This window comes from Lepisma saccharinum, chromosome 28, assembly GCF_977018435.1.
Source record: "Lepisma saccharinum chromosome 28, izLepSacc3.1, whole genome shotgun sequence".
Taxonomy (NCBI): Eukaryota; Metazoa; Arthropoda; class Insecta; order Zygentoma; family Lepismatidae; genus Lepisma; species Lepisma saccharinum.
Window position 1 is genome coordinate 3,524,006 of NC_139256.1, and position 25,875 is coordinate 3,549,880.

At 39.0% G+C, this 25,875-nt stretch overlaps 1 protein-coding gene across 1 annotated transcript; it reads right to left on the reverse strand.

Annotated features, from left to right (window-relative positions):
* Positions 1 to 389: 389 nt before the first annotated feature.
* On the reverse strand, positions 390 to 25,875 carry LOC145980735 (uncharacterized). The gene is made up of 4 exons (XM_083113797.1): positions 25,774 to 25,875; positions 19,717 to 19,813; positions 14,015 to 14,241; positions 390 to 1,746 (listed from the first exon to the last, which is right to left on the reverse strand). The coding sequence occupies exons 3-4, from the start codon at positions 14,206 to 14,208 to the stop codon at positions 699 to 701; spliced, it is 1,242 nt and encodes a 413-aa protein (XP_082969923.1). The 5' UTR covers positions 14,209 to 14,241; positions 19,717 to 19,813; positions 25,774 to 25,875; the 3' UTR covers positions 390 to 698.

The window sequence follows — 25,875 nt, forward strand, 5'->3', positions numbered from 1 at the left end:
CATCGCTCACAGTGTTTTGGTCCCCCAATATTACAGGACCTTACACCATGTGACTTCTTTTTGTTGGGTTTCATCAGACAGGGTATTCATCTCACAGATGTCGTGTGATATCGCAGCTCTAAGGGAGCGTATCATCGCAGTGATACACTATCAACAGGCTCATGTTGATGTGAGTATTGCAAGAAGAAGATCGTGTTGATGCATGCTGTGTCACCCATGGTGTATACATTGAACATTTGTAGGTGATAAAAAAAACTGAGTTCCTCGTTCGTTCTGGACTGGTTTCATTAACGTAAGTTCAACTTGTGTGCGAGAAGAATCACCTCGCCAGCTTACTGTGTTTCAAACTGTACGAGGAAAATCTCTACCTGGAAGTTCAAAAAGGGATGTAATAGTGCTAGGTTGTATGTAAATGGACCTGGACAAGAGATACACAACACATTAAAAAGGTAAGTAGACACTAAACACTTCCTCAGACGAAATATTTTGAATATTGCCATGTTGATATCCAGGACTTCCATCTTGGTAAGAACCTTGCAACTAACGGTTATGAAGCATATCTTGGTTGTGGTTGTGATATGACAATAAAGCAGAGGGAAAAAACACTAATCCAAATATGTTCTGTAGAGTCACTCCTTCGTTACTGACCTGGCTGATGTTGCATTTGTGCCAGAAAACAATTTTCAGGAAATTGTAATTCACGTTGAATGTTTTCTCCGATTATGACGTATCAAAGGACCTCTCTGAGAGAAAGATTTCCCACACACTTCACAGATATGAGGCCGTTCCCCCGTATGGGTCCTTCCATGAACCACCAGGTGATATTTCTGAACAAAGCATTTTCCACAAACCTCACAACAGAAAGGTCGTTCATTGGAATGTATCCTTTGGTGAACTAAAGAGTACTTCTTGCTAGTGAACGACTTTCCACAAAGATCGCAGGAGTATGGACGGACCCCTGTGTGGGTCTTGAGATGTTTTCTAAGCGAACTTTTTTCAGCAAACGATCTTTCACACAAGTTACAAGAAAATGGTTTCTCGCCACTATGTACCCGTGCGTGATTCACAAGACCACTTGCATCGTAGAAAAGTTTACCGCACAATTCACACGAATGAGATCTATCACCAGTGTGTCTCTTTGCATGCCTCCGCAAAGCACTCTTTCGCGTGAATTTACTTGCACAAACCTCGCAACTGAACGAACTAGAGTTAGTATGTTGATTGACATGCATTTTAAGTGACCCACTGCTAGCAAAGGATTTTCCACAGTGTTCACATATGCACGGACGTGCATTTCTCCTTTTTGCCTTTGCACGAGTTTCCTCACAACCTTTCACCAAGAATGCAGCACTTGGTTTCTCAATGTGAGTCTTGATATGTGCTAGTGGACACTGCATCCCTAATAGAAGCTTTCCACAGTATATACAGAAGCGTGGCCGCTTTCTCGGATATGAATATTGGAAAGGAAATCCTTTACCAGGAAATGTCTTTCCACAAAATCTGCAAGAGTCGGATGCTTCTCCATTCTGCACATACTTTAAGTTTGTAACACCTTTTATTTCGCAAGCACTTTTCTCAAGTTTCTGTCTGAATATATGAGAACTACATGAGAATATTACTCCACACTGCTCACAGTAAAACTGACGGTCTGTACTAAATTCTTCTGTTCTCATATTTGTTTCTGAATCTACGATTGTCTCTTCTCCAATGCTGCATTCCAAGGAACCATGTTGTGGAGTTGCTAAGCTGGAAAATAAAAATTACATTTTATGACAATTGTGTTATTTCCTTTGACACTTTTGTATTTTGAAATTTTCTTCTGAAACAAAACAAAGCTTAAGGGTCATTCCACGTCAATTCATCCAGGCCATGTCACCCACCATCCCTGATTTTCATGAAATTTGGTATGCTTATAGAACTTTTGATGGTGATTACAAAAATGACAACTTTTTTAAAATTGGTCAAGGGGATCAGAAGTTACGTGCTTTTTAAGATCTCCGTTTACGCCACATGTGACTCCACTTTCAATGACACGCATTAGGTTATAAACGATCGTATCTTCCCTCGGGTTTGCCGTAGAAACTTCGAATTAGTTTTATTTTCTTCAGAATAGTATAAGCTTTCATTTAAATAACGTTTCAGATTAATGCATCAATAAACATGTATTTTAATATATAGTTTTATGTATTTTTTTAGAAAAATAAATGACTAACTTCAAGAGCGAATTTCATGCAATGCCCCCCCTTCAATTTCCCCCCAATTTTATATGTAGGTAGCTCAGAGTGTGTACTAATGGCTGATGGAAAAATTGGGATGGGCGGTTCAGACACAGGGTGATAAAAAAATCATTTGCATAAAATGACATTAAAAGTAAATCTTATTAAAAATGCTTGTGTATTTAGCACAAAGCCTGAAGTACAATATGTTTCAAGCTACAATATTCAAAATTTATGTTCACTATGTGTGAATGTAAGCATAGGCGTAACCTGGCGGGGGCAAAGGTAAGCTCTTGCCCTCTCCCAAATTTATAGATTAATTAAAATTTACAAGTTAAATGTATCTTGTGATCCTCCTGGCACTTGATAAACAAACGCATAAAGAGTAATAATTGTGATTTTTCAAATGTATTTATCAAATAATCCTGGCCACTATTTTTATGCGATGGAAAACTTTGTGATTATCTCAACCCAAAAATAGTTTCCAAGTGACACCCATTAAGATAGTACCTAAAAATTGTACTCTATGCATTGCCAAATCATAGTAGGAAGTTGATGGACCAAGTGGATGCAAGAATTTAATAGCTGCATCTCCATTTTCACGTGAACTTTTGAAGCAATCCTACAAACAAGTTTGAGTCACGCACACACATGCTACTACATAACTGATTACAGTTGGAATTCGGAAAGCCACTCCTTCACAAAAGTCAAACCATACAGTTACAAAACATATTACATCAGCACTTACTATTTTTGCTCTGACTGTTAAACAACTAGTGTTTGGAAGTAACTAGTTACAAAGTTACAAGTAACAGTTACTTTTTATTTAGGAATTCTAACTGTAAGTAGCTACTTTTAAAAGTAAGTACCTGTAAACTTAACAACGGTAACAGAGTTACTTTTTTGCAGTAGGGAAATAGCTAAATTGGACAATTCTGTTCCAGACTATAAAAAAATATGTACCTTCTCCAGATGCTACGTGAAAGGATTTTCTTGGAATTGCTGGCAAGGAAGCTATGCTTTGTTGCATGCTAAATTTAGAACATCCACGCTTTACTGTAATTCATTTCTAATTGTATGTGAAAACTCCATTGTTTTTGGTAGACTGCTGCGTTCGTTTGGAATGTGGTTGTCCAGCTAGGAAAAAGTCATTGTCGAGGGAGTGGATCTTTGGATCTTGTTGAACTTGGAATGGAGGAGAAAGAAATAGGTGCAAGTGGAATCAATGACACCATATTCAAAATACGGTGGTCAGCATACAAATGATTTTTTAATTATAATCGTTCAAGCAAAGCTGACTGTGTTTTCCATCATTTATTAGCAGTAATAATGTAAATATATGAATACATATTATGTAGTAGAAACATAAGTAAAACATGGAAGTCTTCATGTTCATTGATTATATGTAACTTTTACACAAATCAATGATCATTAACAGTACGTTACTGTTACAGTAACTGTAAAAGAAACTCAGTTACTTTCAAAGTACCAGTAACAATAACTTAGTAACTTTTTAAATGAGTGACTGTAACTCAGTTACTTGTAAAAAGTAACTTACGGAACCTGTAAGTTCAAAATTGTGCATAATTTCTGGTACTGTTGTAGTACTTTGCAATCGCTGACACATTGTACTGTGAGTTGTTGTTACCCTAGATGATTACTAAGAAATTTATGCCTTGAATACTACTTCTATGGAATTGGTACATAATTGCCGCACTTGACTATAGAAGTCTATACAAGTACTTTTACTGTTCCAACCATCCCGTCACAAGGATATTTTCTGTGGTATGTGGCGAAAAAGCTCCATTTGAAAAAACTTCAATCAGCACAAATGTGTAGTATTTATTCTTACTTCATATTACGTATCCCCATGAAGAGTAGACAAAAAAGAACTTCCATATTGAGATAAAATGCACAAAAAGAATGTTATAGAAGATAAATTTGCTAAACTTGGGAATGTTAATAATGATTATATATATAATTATATAAGATATAAAATTTTAAAAAAACTGAAGACAGTTGAAACTAACTTAGATACAGTGGAACCTCGATTTTACGTTATCCAGGAGATCAAGCTGAAAAAAATTAATACGCGGGAAAATGTAAAATCTTTGAAAATTTCTAAACAATTTGCTATGTAGGGACCACCAAGATTAAATGAAAAATGAAGGAAAATGTAAAATCAAGGAACTTAAATGAAAAATGAAGGAAAATGTAAAATCGAGGAACTTAAATGAAAAATGAAGGAAAATGTAAAATCGAGGAACTTAAATCAGGGTTTCACTGTAATTATTACTTGTAAATTTTAATTAATCTATAAATTTGGGAGTGGGCAAGAGCCTATCTTTGCCCCCGCCAGGTTACACCTATGCTTACATTCACACATAGTGAACATAAATTTTGAATATTGTAGCTTGAAACATATTGTACTTCAGGCTTTATGCTAAATACACAAGCATTTTAATAAGATTTACTTTTAATGTCATTTTATCCAAATGATTTTTTTATCACCCTGTGTCTGAACCGCCCATCCCAATTTTTCCATCAGCCATTATTACACACTCTGAGCTACCTACATATAAAATTGGGGGGAAATTGAAGGGGGGGGGCATTGCATGAAATTCGCTCTTGAAGTTAGTCATTTATTTTTCTAAAAAAATACATAAAACTATATATTAAAATACATGTTTATTGATGCATTAATCTGAAACGTTATTTAAATGAAAGCTTATACTATTCTGAAGAAAATAAAACTAATTCGAAGTTTCTACGGCAAACCCGAGGGAAGATATGATCGTTTATAACCTAATGCGTGTCATTCAAAGTGGAGCCGGATGTGGCGTACATGGAGATCTTAGAAAGCACGTAACTTCTGATCCCCTTGACCAATTTTAAAAAAGTTGTCATTTTTGTAATCACCATCAAAAGTTCTATAAGTATACCGAATTTCATCAAAATCGGGGATGGTGGGTGACATTTTCACAAAATTCTGGATGATTTGACATGGAATGACCCTTAACCTGAGGCTGTTTTCAGTGGGAAATTTAAAATTCCAGAAGGTTTTAAATAAAATTTAATCTCTGACACTACAAATAGTAGTTACAAAACCTTGTTTTGTTCAGTACAGACTCTGCTAAAAGCCTATAGTTGAAAACAACATCTTTGCTTTATCAAGTGGGAACAAGAAGCAGATGAAAATCAGAAAACTTAATTTCTTTTCATGAAATTTAAATTTCCGCAGGCTGCCATGGAGGTGACACTGGGACATGAAGGTTGAAACAGTACTTGTACAGGGAGGTTATTTCAGTCGTTCACCGCCAGCGTGACGGCCGTTCCGCGGTCTCTTCATGCAACAGGTCCCGGCAAATTGCGTTCAGGAAGTCCGTAACAGAAACCGCTTGTTTTGTAATGTTTCCACTTTTCACAATTACAGTTACAATTACAATTGAAATAAGCACGTACCTTGTCGCACGGATGCAGGAAAAGGTGTCCTCCCAAATACAAATATTTCTGGCACCTTATTTCTGACATCTAATCTTAGATTAGTCATCGCTACTTTATTCTCAGTTGTCGCGACAGCGCCTGCAGCTTATCGGGGGTTGGGTGAGTTGTCAGCCGCGAGAGGGCGCTTCATACTGCACGTGTCGGCAGTGATGCCAACCGTAGGGACATGTCCCTACGCATAGGGACTTTTCACTAAATTTCGCCCGCGTAGGAACGTAGGGACAGATTTTGCCAAATGAGGGAAAACGTAGGTACTTTTTTCAATCTTGGTAAATTACATTTTATGAATTAGTTTATCTGGATACTTTAGCGAGGAGGAGAAAAAAGAACTAACTAACAGATCTCCATCAGAATTTTGGAACATGTTATCGGTTACCAAAAACTTTCAAGGCAAGTTCCTTTTTGAAAACATTTCCACTCTCGCGAAAATAGTGCTAACATTGCCGCATTCTAACGCGGAAACGGAAAGAATATTTTCAATGTTAAGTGATACAAAAACAAAAAAGGGAAATAAAATGGGACCAAAATTGTTAAAGAATGCAGGAAATACAGCATCACCAACCAACATCTATCTCTTCACAGCAGCAGCATGTATGACTTCAAATAACATAATCAACAGTAAACGACTCAACGTTATTCATTAGGGGTGTGCTGGATTCTTTACTTTAAAAAGTCGTTAATTCTCGACGTTTTCTGCCTTGTAAGTTTCTGGAACTTATCGAAAGTTGTAAGTTTTTATTCTAGAAATGCAAAAACAATCACTTAAAGTGAAAATGACTTGTAAAATTCGAGATTTCCAGTGCTTCGGGAAATTTCGAACATTTCCCGTCCAGAAAATTTTCCGACTTGGTCGGGAAATTGCAAATTTTTCAGTCCCGAATGTCGGGATTTAAAAAAATTACCGTCCCGATCCCGTCCCGACCCAAAAAATTCTGTCCAGCACACCCCTATTATTCATTAAGGCAAGAATTTACAATACCGGACCCTTCTGTAATTTCTATGCTACGTCTTATACTCACGAAATAATTATTCGTGATTATTTATCTCAAGTTAACATGTTGGGGTGAGGGGGAAAAAATGTTCATTAACGTGTAGAAGTTGTAAAATAAGCTTTTCAATTCTCGCAATGATTCTCCGTATACAAGTATGGTAGCCATATTTGTTGATATGAACAAATTAAAATTAGTTACGCTGTCTACAGCGTTGCCACACTGTTGATTTCATACTTGGAGAGCATGGATCGTGTAAGAATGGCGGAAGAGAACAGTAAAAAAGTTGTTAATGTTGTACAGATTGTTAGGTGGAGTGTGCAGGAGGATGGCTGTGGGCTAATTAATAAACTTATGGATTTCAGTATATTGCCCAAAGAACGTGCTTACATGTGACAGCGACAATCACGATGTAGAAGAACTGATTTGATTACAGGTAAATTTGGCAACAGTACATCAATCATAAAATTGCAGGATACGAAAATGGCGTCTTCGATGATGAACGTTTGCCGTTAAAGTGCTACGAAAATAATATTTTTTATCGGTTCGTAATCACAATTACCGCAAAACCATTCAGGAATAGCCCCACTGACCATTCTCGGTAAGTTTAGGTTAAGTTAGGTTAGGCAAACATAGTTAAAATTTGGGCTCGAAAAAAACATGCACGGGTAGCCCAACAAACCATTGACGGATAGCCCCACGAACCATTCAGGTACGGTTAGGTTAGGATAGGCAAACATAGTTAAAATTTGGGGTCGTAGTAATATCAGGAATGTATATTTCGTTTTTTAAGTATTGGAAACACAAAATCTTCCGGTAAATAATAAGCAATCGTGCCGATCGCGGACCACTCAATGTCACTTATTTTGCAATTTCTACACGTGACCCCCCAAATTTTAACTTCAAATTCGTGATTAGGAGGCCTCAATTAGTGAGTATGCAAAATATTACAAAAAATCGGGGAGAGGTCCTGTATTGTAAATTCGCTCCTTCATTAATTGTGGAAGCACCGAGCAGAAAGATTTGGTAAGTAAATGTGTATATTTTATCTTCTGTTTGCATGCTCATGAGGTGTTTTTTTTTAGTCACTTTACTTGGCGTAGGGACATTTGGTCAGTTGTAGGGACATTTTGACTACGTCTGTAGGGACATTGCCGAAAAATGGTTAGCAACACTGTCGGCTACCAGACGTCAGTGTTCGTTCATGTTCAATTCTGTTTGCGTTCAACAGTACGCGTGTTGCTTATACTGTGTTATTGTAATGTGCTACTCATGGCCAGTGCTTTATTGTGTGTTAATTGTTATTCATTCATTACTTATGTCGTTAAACAAATATAGTCTTGAACATAGAGTTTTTATGTACGATAATTACGTGAAAACGAATTCTTGCAGAAAAGTGGTCAGGGATTACGATAGACAGGATCTCTTGAACCTAAGAAACGTGTTGTATTGCTGTTGAAGGAAGTCATTTTCAACATCTCTTATAACACAGGAGGTTAGTGATCATCATTATTATTACTTTTAAATATCATTTTACGCTTTCGGTTTGCTTTATGCGCCGGGATGCTGTCTTCCCTTTCTGTCAACTGAGGATAAAGTAGCGATGTCTAATCTAAGATTAGATGTCAGAAATAAGGTGCCGGAAATATTTGTATTTGGGAGGACACCTTTTCCTGCATCCGTGCGACAAGGTACGTGCTTATTTCAATTGTAATTGTAACTGTAATTGTGAAAAGTGGAAACATTACAAAACAAGCGGTTTCTGTTACGGACTTCCTGAACGCAATTTGCCGGGACCTGTTGCATGAAGAGTCCGCGGAACGGCCGTCACGCTGGCGGTGAACGACTGAAATAACCTCCCTGTATATTGCCTGATATGTGTTGCACTCTTGGTGCAAAAATTGCTCATTTGTATTTGATACTTTCGAAGAAAAAAAAGTGTTTTCCAAAATAAAAGAACCTGCCTCGTACATACTAAAAAATAACTAGAACATGCATTTTTTTTTAAAGAATCTATCTCATTTACTTCCCCATGATCTTTTATGGTTTCCATACCAAGTTTCAGCACTGTGTCACTTCAACAGACTCCATAATGATCTAATATTAATTCTACAGAGCATTCCTTGACATTCGCTACGAGACTCCATGGCAAGCGGCCCGGCGTCAGCGCTTGTCTTTCCTGGTGAACGGGGTCTGCAACAGTCGCTAGAGATGGCTATTAAAATTACAGTTTTCATATTGTGTACTAACCTTGACTACAGAAGGTGTTAAAATGATGTCCCTCTACTGCAACACATTCCTGGCATCTCCGAAGGAAATTGGCATTTACATGTGCAAGTTCGTCTACTGTAATTCTCCCGATTTCTCGTACAATACTCTCTTTTAACTCACGGATGGTGTGCAGATTGTCTTTGTATACTTTATCTTTTAGATTTTCCCATTTTTCTTTCCACTTTTATTCAGAACTGACCCTGTTAATGTAAACTTTTGTGGTGCCATATTAAGCCACAATCTTCAACACACGTACACGGCATAACACAACTTCCGAGGGAGGATTATACTGGCGCCAGTCTGCAACGTCAACAGAAAAGGACAGAGAGCGAAGGCAGGGAGAGCGAAAAAAACAGACTGTAGCGTGCGACTGTCGCGGACCCTGTTCACCGGGAAAGACAAAAGCTGACGCCGGGCCGCTTGCCACCGAGTCTCGTAGCGAATGTCACTGAATGCTCTGTAGTAAAGGTATTACAAAGCAACATACTGCATATGCCTTACCTAAGACTTTTAGTGGTTGGTTTATATTTTGATTTGTGTTATTTTATGTATAACTCCAGGTGGGAGTCAAAAACAATATACTGCTTAAAAATATTGAACAAACTAGCACTTTTACATATATACTTATCATAAATTGTTACATTTAACCTTTTTTTAAAACATGTCCACATGCTGTGCATTAATTGATTTGGTTTATTTTACTTCACTTTTCTGGCACTTTCTGGTTAATTAGAAAGATGAGGGTTAGTGATGATATAATGAAATTTGAAGGTACACTCATAAAGAACACCGATATCCAGACTTGGATTTGAACTCAGGACCCCTGACATCATAGCACAATGTGCTAACCTCTGTAATGCTATGGGGGCAAATAGCGCTACATTGGGTTATAACCTTAACCCCTTAAGTGTGGATGGCGTATATATACACTTCAACTATATACGATTTACTGTGGCGTATATAGTCACACAGATGTTTGATGAGACAGTTCTAGCTGTAGTAGAAACAAAAAATAGTAGCAAGAGAGAAAAGAGATTATAACACCACTAAGCCTTGTTTCCATGATTATGAAAAATATAAATATGCTGACCAAGGCAGAAATTTATTTTATTAAAAACATAAACTAAACGTAAGGTTTCAACCTTCTAGCAAGGTCTTCATCAGATGCATAATGCCCTGTTTTTGGTATCTTGTTACTTTTGTACTTGATACAGAGTCTGATGAAGACCTTGCTAGAAGGTTGAAACGTTACGTTTAGTTTATGTTTTTAATAAAATAAATTACTGCCTTGGTCAGCATATTTATATTTTTCAGAAAAGAGATGAAAAAGAAGACGAAACTAATTTTTCTCTTCTTTCTTTTCATCTTTTTTCTCTCTTACTACTATTTTTTGTTTCTAGTACAGCTAGAACTATCTCACCAAACGTCTGTGTGACTATATACGCCACAGTAAATCATATATGGTTGAAACAAACAAAGTGAGTGAGTGAGTGAGTGAGAGAGAGAGAGAGAGAGTGAGTGAGTGAGTGAGTGAGTGAGTGAGTGAGTGAGTGAGTGAGTGAGTGAGTGAGTGAGTGAGTGAGTGAGTGAGTGAGAGAGAGAGAGAGAGAGAGAGAGAGAGTGAGTGAGTGAGTGAGTGAGTGAGTGAGTGAGTGAGTGAGTGATTGAGTGAGTGAGTGAGTGAGAGTGTGAGTGTGAGTGTGTGTGTGTGTGTGTGTGTGTGTGTGTCTCTATATATATATATATACAGGGTGTATAAACCACGATTGAAGAAAAGTTTGATATTTCTAGGTTATGGCCTCACTGTCACAGTAGGTCCATACTTTCTACCTACTGTGATAATCATGGCAAGTGTTTACTGTCTCCTACGCTTATATATATACAGGGTGTTTCTAAAGGTCGTTTACAACGCTTGGGAGGTGATTCCTCACACGAAAACAAGCAAAAAGTCTAAGTTCCATTTTTACGATTGAGGCTTCGTTTCCGAGATAGGAGCCTCGCAAAAGGTGACAAAGTGAACGTCACACCTAACTGGGACGAATACTATCACACATAGAGAGGAGGTTCCAAGGGAATCATAAAGGAATCGTATGTGCTCAGTCCGGAAGTCACTATGAAAAGTTCACTGCACGCATGCGCAATGGAGTCCTCAAAGGAATTGGGGATTTCCAGCAACAACAATGCATGGAAAAGGTATGTAACGCAGCAAGAAGGACCGTGACAATGAGAAATGAGTTCAAGACAACACATCCCGACCTCAAACATCAAAACATGACCACCGAACACAAAATCCGAAAAGTTGAGCATGGTTGCATACCCCAGTTACACGCGAGGAATGAACGAATCATGTCATGTGGCATACGAGAGACAGGAGGAGGGAAAGAAAAACACAATATCAGATGATTGCGACAACGTGTATTTTTACACGCGACAACTACGTAATATCCCCCCCACACACACACACAACAAACAACAAATGCTACAATATCTTACGCACAGACAGTCCGTGTCACTGTACACCAACTGAAGATGTCACTTTCACCACACAAAGGGGGTGGGGAGCAATACCAAAAGTGTTCGCACGCGATCATTGTGACGTAAAAGAGACCAGTTTTGGAAGCGCTGCACAGGCAAGTCTGGCTCTCGTAGTCTACGTTTGACCTTCATGACTGCTGTTCCCGCGAGAGGAGCTCGAAGGGTTGGTTCTCTCCGGCAGTCGTCCCAATCGTGTTGCAGGTGCTGGGATATGATCAGCAGTTCACTCTAGGTTGTCATACGCATTGAAGAGTACTAGTATGTTGCATTGAAAGAAGTTGACGTGGTGGAGTGGGCAAGTCAAGTATCGCAACAATTGGTCTGTGGTGCTCGTACGGTGATACGGCCAATTTGTGCAGTGTGCCAGTGTTAAACAAAAACAATACTTTGCAGTTCCAGCTCCCCATTACACAGATGGCTGCGTATACGACCCAGCAGCTAGCAGACATGGATCTCATGTATGGGGAGGCACGTGGTAATAGCCGTGAGGCAAGGCGTCTTTATGGAGAACGCTTTCCACATAGACGTTTACCGTCTCACACCTTCTTTCAGGTAGTGGACAGTCGACTGCGTGAAACAGGGTCAGTGTTACCACCGCGACAAGAAGTTGGAAGACCCCGAAGTGTACGCAAACATCAGTTTGCAGAAGATGTGTTAACAGCGGTCGCAGAACATCCTGGCACCAGTACGCGAGTGCTCGCTCGGGCACGAAACACGTCTCATGTGAATGTTTGGCGAGTGTTGTCAGATGAAGGAATGCACCCTTTTAAACTGCAGAAAGTACAAGAACTGTTACCTCGTGACTTTCGCCCTCGTATGGAGTTTTGCCAATGGTTGTTGCATCAGCTGGACACAAACCCTCACTTCGGGGCAAACGTATTGTGGACAGATGAAGCCATTTTCACCAGGATGGATGTCTTCAATAGTAGAAACAGTCATGTATGGGACTTTGACAACCCACATGCACTTTTTGTGGCCCATCACCAGCACAGGTTTTCAGTGAATGTGTGGTGCGGGATAGTACATGATCATTTAATTGGACCATACATTCTCCCTGTTCGCCTGAATGGTCGCACGTATCATGCATTTCTTAGTGAGGTTCTGCCTGAACTGTTGGAGACCGTACCTTTGGCACTGCGGCAAGAAATGTGGTACCAACACGATGGTGCACCAGCTCATTTCGATCGTAATGTACGACATTTCCTGCATGACGTGTTTCGCAATAGGTTCATTGGTAGGGATGAGCCTGTGCCTTGGCCACCGAGGTCGCCAGATCTCAACCCTCTCGATTTTTTCTTCTGGGGAGAAATGAAAACCCTCGTATACGACACACCTGTCACATCAGCTGAGGACCTCGTTGCTCGCATCAACGTCGCCGCCGCAACGGTAGCAGATACACCTGGCTTGTTTGCTCGTACTCGACAATTCTTGATTCGTCGCTGTCATCTCTGCGTAGAAGTAAACGGCAGACATTTTGAAAACCGTCTGTGATTATTGCCCTCGGCAAATACCAGTGAGAACACTTTTGGTATTGCTCCCCACCCCCTTTGTGTGGTGAAAGTGACATCTTCAGTTGGTGTACAGTGACACGGACTGTCTGTGCGTAAGATATTGTAGCATTTGTTGTTTGTTGTGTGTGTGTGTGGGGGGGATATTACGCAGTTGTCGCGTGTAAAAATACACGTTGTCGCAATCATCTGATATTGTGTTTTTCTTTCCCTCCTCCTGTCTCTCGTATGCCACATGACATGATTCGTTCATTCCTCGCGTGTAACTGGGGTATGCAACCATGCTCAACTTTTCGGATTTTGTGTTCGGTGGTCATGTTTTGATGTTTGAGGTCGGGATGTGTTGTCTTGAACGCATTTCTCATTGTCACGGTCCTTCTTGCTGCGTTACATACCTTTTCCATGCATTGTTGTTGCTGGAAATCCCCAATTCCTTTAAGGACTCCATTGCGCATGCGTGCAGTGAACTTTTCATAGTAACTTCCGGACTGAGCACATACAATTCCTTTATGATTCCCTTGGAACCGCCTCTCTATGTGTGATAGTATTCGTCCCAGTTAGGTGTGACGTTCACTTTGTCACCTTTTGCGAGGCTCCTATCTCGGAAACGAAGCCTCAGTCGTAAAAATGGAACTTAGACTTTTTGCTTGTTTTCGTGTGAGGAATCACCTCCCAAGCGTTGTAAACGACCTTTAGAAACACCCTGTATATATATAAGCGTAGGAGACAGTAAACACTTGCCATGATTATCACAGTAGGTAGAAAGTATGGACCTACTGTGACAGTGAGGCCATAACCTAGAAATATCAAACTTTTCTTCAATCGTGGTTTAGTGTTGACTGTCCCCTACACCATTCTTGTTTATCCACCCTTCTGGCACTCTTTCTCATTCTATCCCTTATATATATTTTTTTCCTATCTGGTTATGAATCCATTGCATAAGGAAGTAATGTGCATAAATATTACATAATATTAAATTAAAAATACTAACCTCAAATCCTTTGAAAATTCAGTGTTGTTTTCCATACTCTCCTCACATAAATTTTCACATGTATCACCACCTTCTTCTTCTGATCCATTCTCATCCTTGAATTCAACCACTTCAACAAACTCAACTGCTGATGCATTTTTCTGGTCAGAAGACAGTGAACAGCTTGTCATGTTATTCTTCGATGGGTTGTCCATTCACCTTATTCTATGACGTTTCTTGGCAGCAATCTAGGGGAAAGGACAAAATGAATAGAAACAATACTAAAAATATCATACGGAAATTGATATGATATACAGAATCTATGACGATACTTCCAGTGTGTGACTTTCAAGAGTCAAAATGACTATAAATGAGGCCCTTGTTCAAGAAATAATTCAAATGTGAAAAATATTTCTGTGTGTGCATGTATGTGCACATTTATAAATTGGTTGCTGTGGGGAACTCTTCTTGGGTCCCCAGAATAAAAAATCATCAAAAATCCAGCCGAAAACTATGAAACAATGCCCAGGTGTAGTTTTGGGTAAATTTTGGGAAGTTCCACAAATTGTGGAAAATTTTCATAAACTGTGTGTGTCAAAAGTGTGAAAGATCTGCCACAAATTACCAAGATCAACTCGCTATCAAATTCCAATGTGTGTACCAGGACCCCTAGATCGCAACGTAAGTGTGTCCCCAAAATGCACTTTGCTGTATGGTTCCTAGATTTCAAAATGTAGGATGAGAATAGAGTGTAGATGAGCATGGTGTGTGTGTGTGTGTGTGTGTGTGTGTGTGTGTGTGTGTGTGTGTGTGTGTGTGTGTGTGTGCTTCATATTTTAGTCTTATGTAGTTTTCCTTGGACTCGATTTTGTGAAAATTGTTGGCTGCAAAATCCCACAGCAGGACATTGTACACAATAGCAAGTATTTTGAAACTAGGATTATTGCATTGGGTTAAGGAAGAGGGGATATGCTTTATTATTATTCCAATGTCTTACTTTCTGATGAATCCAATGTTGTTTCTATCTGTCTTACGAAAACTGGGTCACTTGAGCAATATTAATTTACCTCCCTCTATATTATGTATTGTGCAAATTGCTTCACAACAATCCTCAAATCATCTTTCCCAGAACATTTTTTGCAAAGATCTTACTTATGAATATTTTGGTACTAAGATTAAGATACCCTCTGCAGGAGAAAGGTAGCTCCAGCGAGGAAGGAGAGGGCGGACCAGCTGAGAACATGCAAATCTTTCAAAATGTGAGTAGATGAGGTGAGTTAAGTTTTATTACCTTATTCTAGTCCTGCCATTCCTTCTTTGGCCAAAGTTCTAATTGTTTAATTATAAACTAATCATTGTACACACTCATTTTAACGTGGTTCTATTTCCATTCACACACACTTAACCGTCATTCACACACACACACACTTAGTGGAGAATGATTTTTCTCTTCCATGCTATAAGTACTGTAGGAAATTCATTGCAAGCAGCCATTCGATTATGGCACTTTGGTTACAGACTACTGCTGACATCTGCACAGGGCTTGAAGACCTGTTACCATGTGATGAGCTATTATGTTGTTCCCATACATTGGCAAAATGTTGAGGATTTTGGTTCCCTTTTACTGTTAGGTTAGGTGAGTCGTTTAGGGCCCTTAATGTCCCTAAATACTTTGAACCATTTTTAATGTTTATCTGTATCCCTTTGCCTGTCTTGTGTAATAGTTGTGTGATAGAAATGGTAATCGCAGGTCAATTTATGGAGGATTACATTTAGTACTTCAGTTTTACCCAAGTTCTTTATTTTTTCTGTTGAAAATCTCATAATCAGCTGGAGCAAGCCCCCTCTGTTTATCATCCTAATGAACCAGATTATCAAACAATGTAAACTAAGAACTGGGAGATACAAAGTAGGAAACCGAAAGATGAGACCAGTACAAGTACAATCATTTGTATATGCTGACGACATTGCTCTGGTGGCTAGGGATAGAGAGGAGTTACAGAAGGCGGTAATTGAATGGCCAAGTACAATAGAAGACAAAGGAATGAACATAGATAAGAATAAAGTGATGGTGGTGACAAAAGAAAGAGAAACTGCACCCCTAAATATACAGTGGAAGGAGAAGCAGCTGGAACAAGTAAACAGATACACATACCTAGGAACAATCATAACGTCAGATGGAAGAATGGATGAAGAAGTGAATAATATGGTACAAAAGGCAAACCAAGTGTACTATCAACTCAACAACACTTTAATTAGTAAACAGGAAATAAGTGAACAAGCGAAGATGATGATTTACAAGACAATCTACATTCCCACATTGCTGTATGGAACAGAGAGCTTAACATTACTATCAAAACAGAATAGCAGATTTCAAGCAGCAGAGATGAGATACCTACGAAAAGTAGTAGGAAAAACTAGAAGAGATAGGATTAGAAATACCACCATTAGAGACCAGTTACAGCAAAAACCACTATTGGAAACAAAAGAGACAAAGGCACTGCAATGGTTTGGACATGTTACAAGAATGGAGGAGGATCGCAAGCCTAGCTGGAGCCAGACCAGAAGGCAGGAGGGGAAGAGGACGACCAAGAGTTCAATGGGAAGAGTATGTGGAAAAGATAGGAAAGAAGAAAGGGAAAACAATGCCGGAAGTCCGAAAACTAGCCCTGGACCAAAAGGTGTACAGGAAGTGGATGATGGAACCCGACGCTTAATGGCAGAAAGGGATGGAAAAGAAGAAGAAGTAGAGCTTCCAACAATATCACTGAAAGCTAGTCTATTGAAATGAGATAGTGATTGTGAAGCTATGTTGCCACAGGGTCATTCCATGCCAAACGATCCAACCATTAGAATTAGAGCTAGAGACTTGAAACAAAATTCATTTTGTAGCTAATGAAGTATACTGTCTATGATATTCAAGTATATTTTGCTTAAAATTGCATCGTAAGTACGAAAATTATGATGGAAATGTGGTAACTATATTTAAAAAATTGGATTTTTAAACCTGATTTTTTTAATGAAGGGGTTTAGTCTAATGCTTGGTTTTTTTTTCATGTCTGCAGGGTGTCTGTAAATAAAATATCAGTGCTTAGAAATTCAACCCTTTTTTACAGCATGGGCTCAAATATGGCCGTTCATTGAATTTTGACAGTTTTCGGGGTTAAATATCTCAGATGGGTCCTCTTGAAATATTCCGAAATTTGGCACAAAGGAAGCCCTGCATGAACCTAACTCACTCTCTTGTTAATGTTATTTCCAAATAAACAAAAATGTAACAATTGCATTTGTATTTCTTCTTTACTGAATAAAGTAGTTCACTTTGTATGATGATGTACATTTTCTTATGTAATATTTCGTTTGAAGTGTGGAGTATTTATAATCGCCAGATTCATTGCCGCACCCTGTATGATTCACGTGTCGTGGTTTTGTAAAGTAAATGTCTAAATACACAATTCCTTTTCAAAGGCAAAACCCTCTGCAATCATCCTGTTACATACATAGGATCATTTGCAATTTATATTGGACCAGCAGAGTATTGATTATCAATACGTCTATTAGTAAATTTTGCATAGTAGTTTATCAGTGTCCTCCAATAACAAAACTCATTCTATAATAAAATGACATCTCTGCACACATAATTAACGACGAATATGTATGTAGGAGTTTTCAAACTGTATTACAGTACATGAAATAAATTTCTAACACATCACACACACTCACTGTATACATAGCCAAAAGTCACCTGTGTTCTAAGTGAACTTGCCCAGTATGACATCAACACATGTAACGCTATGTAAGTGAAGGCACAAATGCAAGAACACTCTACTTGCATTTGCTGTCACAATAAGTATGCAGAGAGAGTTTGTGCTTTCGAATGGAGAATGATTGTTGGAACCCATAAATTTGGGCATTCTAAAAGATATTTCTCAGCAATTAAATGTGTCACAGTCCACTGTTAGTGATGTCCTTGGCAAGTGCAAATGTCATGGAAGCACTGAGCCCTATCATCGCTCTGGAAGGCTCAGGATGGATCGGGACCAGCAAACTCTGAAGCATGTTGTGTGAACCAATCATGAAACAGCCTTATCAACGATTGTACAATTGTAGAGGATTTCCGTCGCAACTCAGGTGATAGAACTTAGTTTTCATGGTCGTGCTGCTGCTAGAAAGCCATTGATTACATACACCAAGGGCCGGCGTCACTTGGAGTGGTACAAATAACACTGTCATTGGACTATGGAGCAGTGGAAGTAAGTCTCATGGAGTGACGAGTCACGGTACATGATCTGGCAGTCAGATGGACACGCGTGGACCTGGTGGATGCCTGGCGTACAGCGTTTGCCAGTGTCTGTTGTAGCAACAGTGAAATTTTGTGGTGTGCCGTAATGGCTGAGGTGTTTTCTCCTGGTTTAGACTTGGGCTCTTAGTTTTAATCAATGGATTGATGACCTCTGACATGTACCACAACATTTTACACCATAACATGCCTCCCATGCTGTGGCAACAGTGTGGAAGAGGCCCCTTTCTTGTATCAAGATAATACTCCTTCCCACACAGCAAGGTCAATTGTATGAAGGCTTGAAGGAAATCAGGTGCAAGTGCTTAACTGACCTTCCCAAAGCCCTGAACTCAATCAATTATCTTTAGGATAAGCTGAATCACCAACTCAACCAACAAACACACATCAACTACTCATCATGCAACAGGAAGAACGGAAACAAATTCCACCAGAGTTTACAAGAACTTAGTGGCAAACCGAAGGGTCAATGATCTAATAAGAGCAAAGGGAGGTTTGATACCCGATCAACATGACTGGTGTCTTGGAATTAACAGCAATGGATGTCCAGTGACTTTTGACTATATAGCGTGTGTGTGTGTGTACACACTATATATATATTCCACACCAAGAAAGACATCCCATTCTCCCTGGCCCTCAGGGGACAATGCCTCAACACCTCCAGATAGAACAACAACCTCTGCCTACACCAACCCTTAGTCAATTGTGGATAATCCTTTCACCTTGGTCACCAAACAAATATCCCTCATACACCTCCATCAAGAAATATACCACCAACCCCACTGTACTTGTCATACAATATAACCCTCCTCCCCCCCCCCCCACACACAAAATCAGACATACTCTACGTTCCCTCCTTCCCATCCTTTACAGTGATCCCAACACCAGAAAAACATCTTCCCCAAAAAGCTCAGAGTTACGTAGAATTTTCAGCGAAAAACGCAGGCTCGACCAGGACTTGAAACTAGGTTTCTGACATTGCTCTACCACTGAGCTACCGAGCTGGCCTGGCTTCGCCCAATTTTTTGTATATCTCCTGTGTGTGCCTTATCTCAATGAATTTACATCTCTATGCTGGGAGGAACCAGGCAACATCAACATCTACAGTGTTTCAAAGGCACTGTATGCCAGAGTCCACCCAAGTTCGAGTCCTGGTCAAGTTTGCAATTCTCGCTGAAAATTCTATGCAGTACAAGTACTGTGTGTGCCCAATCTTAGGCTCACAGTTGTTTTCAAATACCTCCTGCTCCTTCTCCCCTACTCACAAATGCAAAGCCCCAGGTGAAAAAAACCCTCTACCACAAAGGAACCTGCCACACCTCTAACCTCATCTATACCCTCACCTGCAATATTATTATTCAGTACAATGTATCATTAATGACAATTATTTTTGTTACAGAAACAAAAAAATATATATACTCACATTGGCCTCAGTGAAACTATTCCTAATTGTCTGTATCACTTGCACACCCGGTCCTCAAAAGTCAAAGAGTGATCAGATGGGCGAGTTCAGGTTCTGACTGCAAATAACGAACGCATTTCAATTTAAGGACTAAATTCTGAATATTCTTAAATAGTTGAAATTGTTAGTGTTATCCAGACTTTTTAACAAAATCAAAACTTCTCTAGATATGAACCAATACAATTCAAACAGTGTTGTAAATTAATCTCTATTTTAGTTCACATCGTAACGAACTGTAAGGTTCGTGGGATCTTACCAAGAATATTAACCATTATGCTTGGGTGATGTAGACTTGTCATTCATTCATTCTCACTGGTGAGCACTCGCCCTTGGCAGATAACTTGATGGTAATGGGCAAGAGGTTACTTTTCACACATGAAATGGCACAACACTAAGAATTTGGGTTTATATCTTCTACAGGGTGTCCCACGAACGGCGCAACTGGGAATTAAGAGTGGCGTTACTTTGTAAACGAAACCTGTACATACATAAGTCATACACCAAATGTTAGCCCTGTCCAAGTAGATATTTTTAAACATAGAAACAACAAACGGGGTGCAGTGTTGTTCATGCAGTGTTGCCAAATGTAAGTGAAAGTGTAAATTTATTTTTCCACAAAGCATGGAAAATTGCATGTCAAACATTCGTACGGAAATTTGGACGTCAATTTCCACCTTGGGTAGGTGGACTATTTCGCCATCTATAGTTCAGAGAAGAAAACCAATCGTTTTCGCGTATAGTCAATCCTGAAATGCCTCGTAAAGGCGTACTGGTCCAAATGGGTGTTTTAAAAAAAATATGAGGTACAGTGGCAACACTGTTGATGTTTGAAGGCAACAAAAGGTGTGTTTAGTGATGGTCTATGACATGGAAATACTGGAAACAGGAAAAAAAGAAAATGAAAATTATGGTGAAAAAAGTGTTACTTACCTACTCCTGGCAACCATGCAATGTGCGTAACAGGCAGTGTAGCTTTACAAAAGATGTTGAAAATGACAACCATTTTACCTGAGGCATTCATCGACACGTTTTATCATGTTGGAAGCAACTTTATGCAAGGTTGATTGGTTTATATTGTTAATGGCTGTGCAAATGTTTATTTTTAGATCATCAAGTGTTCTTGGGTTATTAATGTAAACTGTTTGTTTCAAATAACCCCAAAGAAAAAATCTGGAGACGTCAGATCCGGGGAGCGACTGGGCCATAAGTTTTTGCTTATAATGTGATCGCCAAAAAACTCTGCCAACATGTCTAAAGTTTCATTAGACGTGTGACATGTTGCGGAGTCTTGTTGAAACCAACAATCACGTTCATCACGTTCCAACAGAGAAATAAACTGTGTGATAAAGTCACGATAAACTATTCCGTCAACTGTTGTGTTGAAAAAGAATGGACTGATTATTTTTCTCCGCGAAATCGCGCACCACACACCGATCTTTTGTGGATGAAGTGATTGTTCATGTAACAAATGGGGATTGTTACTTGACCAATGTCGAGAATTTTGACTGTTGACATATCCATTTAAGTGGAACCATGCTTCATCCGTGAAAAAACCTTATCCAAAATATTCACACCATTGTCTCTAATAAAATTTCTAAACCACTGGCAGTATCTTACACGTGCACCTTTGTCTGCTTCCTTCAGTTCTTGCACAGCCTGTACCTGATATGCACATAGGTGCAATTGTTTTAACACTCGGTGAGTTGTTGTTTTTGATACACCTGACTGTGCAGCAAGTTTACGAACAGATTTCCTGGGAGATTGTGCTATTCTCTGCTCCATATCCTGCAGCACACCTTGTGTCAAAACTGGTGGTTGTCTGTGGTAGGGTTTGTCATTAACTGATCCTGTTTCACGAAATCTGGAAACAAGTCGATATATATTTGAATTTTCTGGAACACTGTTATTCGGATATTTCTCGCCAAACACAGTTTTTACACTAGCGTACGATTTTGAACAAAAATAATGTTCCACAATGAACACCCTCTCTTCCAATAAGTACTTCATTTCACAGAACAATTCTAATCTTCCCCTACGAACAATGCAAAATGTAAGGCTCAAACAGTTCTGAGTACACAACTAACTGATTCTTTTGTTCTCGTTCAGTGGGCGCTCTTATCGCATTGCATGGTTGCCAGGAGTAGGTAAGTAACACTTTTTTCACCATAATTTTCATTTTCTTTTTTTCCTGTTTCCAGTATTTCCATGTCATAGACCATCACTAAACACAAATTTTGTTGCCTTCAAACATCAACAGTGTTGCCACTGTACCTCATAATTTTTTTAAAACACCCATTTGGACCGGTACGCCTTTACGAGGCATTTCAGGATTGGCTATACGCGAAAACGATTGGTTTTCTTCTCTGAACTATAGATGGCGAAATAGTCCACCTACCCAAGGTGGAAATTGACGTCCAAATTTCCGTACGAATGTTTGACATGCAATTTTCCATGCTTTGTGGAAAAATAAATTTACACTTTCACTTACATTTGGCAACACTGCATGAACAACACTGCACCCCGTTTGTTGTTTCTATGTTTAAAAATATCTACTTGGACAGGGCTAACATTTGGTGTATGACTTATGTATGTACAGGTTTTGGTTACAAAGTAACGCCACTCTTAATTCCCAGTTGCGCAGTTCGTGGGACACCCTGTAGTTTAAATCAACATGGTTAGAGAAGGATGTTGTTACCTGTCTATTCGGTGATGAAGAGTTCCTCGGAGAAGATTCTTAGAATTGCGCTATGCAGGCTCGCTCAAGCTCCCCGATGTTTCTCGTTCCTCGATCCAAAGCAAAAGACCCCACGTCGCCCGTTACACTCTAACTTCTCCTTTCTTCCACCATCTGGTTATTGCTCCCTAATACCAGTTGATCAGCTACTGAATTCCAATCAACCAGGAGGATTGATTTAATACTGACCTAGAATTCTTTGAATGCTTAAGAGAGCAACAGCCGACGAAGGAGGTTATTGCTTTTGGCTTGCTTCTTTTCTCTAATCAGGGGAACCTGTTATGATACCTCCCTTGGGAATAAATTTCCAAAATTGAAGTTTATATTCGAAATACCCAGGTTGATCTATCCTTAGAAGTTGGAGGTTTTTTTTTTATTAAAACGTAAAGAAGGAAATAAAATAAAATAAACCATATTTCCCTGCCAAAACCCAAAATTAACAGAATTAAAATTGTATGAACACATCAAGTGCAGATGCGGTAATAGGCCATAAGTAAATTGTTAAGTCTTAACTGTTTATGTAACTGGCCGTAAAAACAATGTAAGCAAAACAAACGCACATGTTTTTCAAAGAGAGAAAAAATGTTTTGGTTAGCGTAAGCAATGTTTTCCGCACGTAATAAGCCTGTCGGTGTCATAATCACTGGAGGGCGGAGCCCAATGTCTATTTTGCAATCGCCGCCGTGGCCATCACTTGATAACACAAAGATGGACATAACTCGAGGGCGTGGCTAGGTGCACAAAGATGGCCACTAGTCACGTGATTGTCCCCAAGAATTTCGATGTCGCATGTGTTTGGCGATGGCGCACCGGAAGCAAGCGGCCTGTTTACACAATTACGTGTTGTGAAGGAACTGTATTTCATAACATTGAAACAATGTTATGAGTGCAATCCACACTGGAGCTCACACAGTATTTCTATAAAACACACGTATTCGCAATAAGTGTTGTGTCACTATAGTTCGTTGATCACAAAGGTTCCTATGATAGCTGAGGCACTAACTGGAACTACAGAAGTAAGTATGATTTATTTGTATCCAGGAAACACACACAAACTGTTGTGGGTGGAAATTGGACTCAGTGAATACATAGTGCAAATGAGTCGGAGTCAAGACTAAAATTGTTTTCGTCTTTAGTAATAATCTTATTATCCATCTTTTAATTAAAAATTTAATTAATCAAATACATAAAAGTAAAACAGAATCACTGTCTAATTTCTAATGTCACTGTTCAAAATTAAGTTAAATCCTGGAAGAGGTGAAAATTTTCCAGATGGTTGATCTTTCATAGCCAGGGTACCAGATTCGCGAGCGAATCACCGCGCTACCAGGAGTGAATTGATGAAAAAACGTCCACGGACCTCCCGGGACTGACCCCATTTTTCATGGAATGGGCCTCCCTAAAATCCGCCATCAAACCTTCCGCCACACGGAATGACGGGCGACCCTGATACCATTTTGCCAGCCCGATGTGGATAACCGCTACGGAACTAGGGTGCAGGGCTACTCCCTGCTCGCCCGTGGCTACCGAGGACAACATCCTACCTTCTTTTCCTCCGCATTTTTACATTTTGCGGGTGGCTAATTCATCCTCCAATTGGAACTCAACATTTATCATAACAAAAATTATTTCCCCTGACCTTTAGCATTAAAAAAAAAAATGTGTGCCGCCTTATGAATTCTCTATTTTAAATGCGTACGTAAACAGTTAATGATTTGAGGTTTTCATCATGAGTTTCATCCATTCTTGTCCTTATTAAGCGTAACTGAGAAAGTGTAAATAAATTTAAAAAAATGTATGGCTGAAATCCTGGTTCTAGTTTCTTAATTTTCATTTATTTCAAATTGAAATGAATGAAAATTCCAGCACCTCCATCCACGTAACAAACTGCAAGGTTGCGAAAGTGAAATAACAGTAACGCAGTAGGAAATTTAGACATACGAACTATTTATTTAAAACAATAATATTTAGTAGACTCTTCAGTCAACAAGTAAAAGTATAATTACAGAATACCGGGAGTATCTCTGATTGCTTTCAAATTTGGTATACTCACTAATTTTGACCTCAAAATCACGAATCTGCAGTTAAAAATTGGCGGTCACGTCTAGAAAATTTGAAATACCGTGCATACATTACCACTATGATTGTCGATAGTAATGGTCGCCATGTTTGATGTTGTGAACAAGTGAAGTTCGCTATCCGTTCCATGGAGCGTTGCTTTACATGTGACAAAACGGTGTCTTCACTAAATGTGGAAAACATACTTGCCCCACGAACCATTCACAAAGCACCACAAACCATTCACGTAAGGTTAGGTTAGGTTAGGCAAGCATAGTTAAAATTCAGGGTATTCATAAACACAGTTTTTGAACGCTAACCATTACAAAAAAAATGTTGTTTCCTTCATAAATCACCGGTGTTTACTTCGTTCAAGGACCCCTTATTTCTACTTATTTCACATTTTCTAGAAGTGACCGCCAATTTTTAACTGCAGATTTGTGATTAGGATACCAAAATTAGTGAGTATTGCGAATTTGAGAGCAATCGGAGATACTTTCGGTATTCTGCAATTGCTCCCAAATAAAATATTCGCCCCAATTATTTATATAGCTGAATTGGTGGTAAGGTTAGGTTAGGTTTGGCAAGCATAGTTAAAAATCTTGTTCAAAAACAACGGCGTGGTTGGAAACACTGAGAGGGAGTTACGTCATCAAACGTACGCAACATCTGGTACACGTAGAGGAAGCAAATAAAAGAAACGTCTATCGTGCGTCTGAGATATATTTTTCTTGAAAAACACATGAATTCCCGGTCACATAGATTCCACGACGAAAGAAAACACCTCCACGAACTTTCAACATGTTACAGAAACTCATTTCCGTAAGTAGTTTCTTCTGTAAAAATGAAAAAATACGTTGTGCCCATAGGACACTGTTACCATTAAGGTCGAATCTTTTCTTCTTTAACTTGCCTCGAATATTTACTTTTATTTGGGATTACAGCTTTAAGCCGATTTTCCCATATCTATGCACTGTGCATAAACTTACATATTTCTTCTTATTTACCTTGTGTACATTATTATTTAAAAAATACTATTGGTAAACTTTCCGTATTCTTAAAACGACTGAAACTCGCTATTTATGTCACTTTCCATATTCCTACTTACGTATTCTGCATTGAGAAACATTGCTGAAGATGGCATTTCGCTTTGTTTACGAAATTTTAAGAAATCCGTTTTCCGGATACGGAAAGTTTACAATACTATTAATACAAAAATGTCTTACTTAATTGTTCCAAAGCCAAACTTCCAAACAGTGCAAGAGGAATTATACAGTTTATAACAAAGAGAATGGTTTATAAGTTTTTGTAGAATAAACAGTTGAACA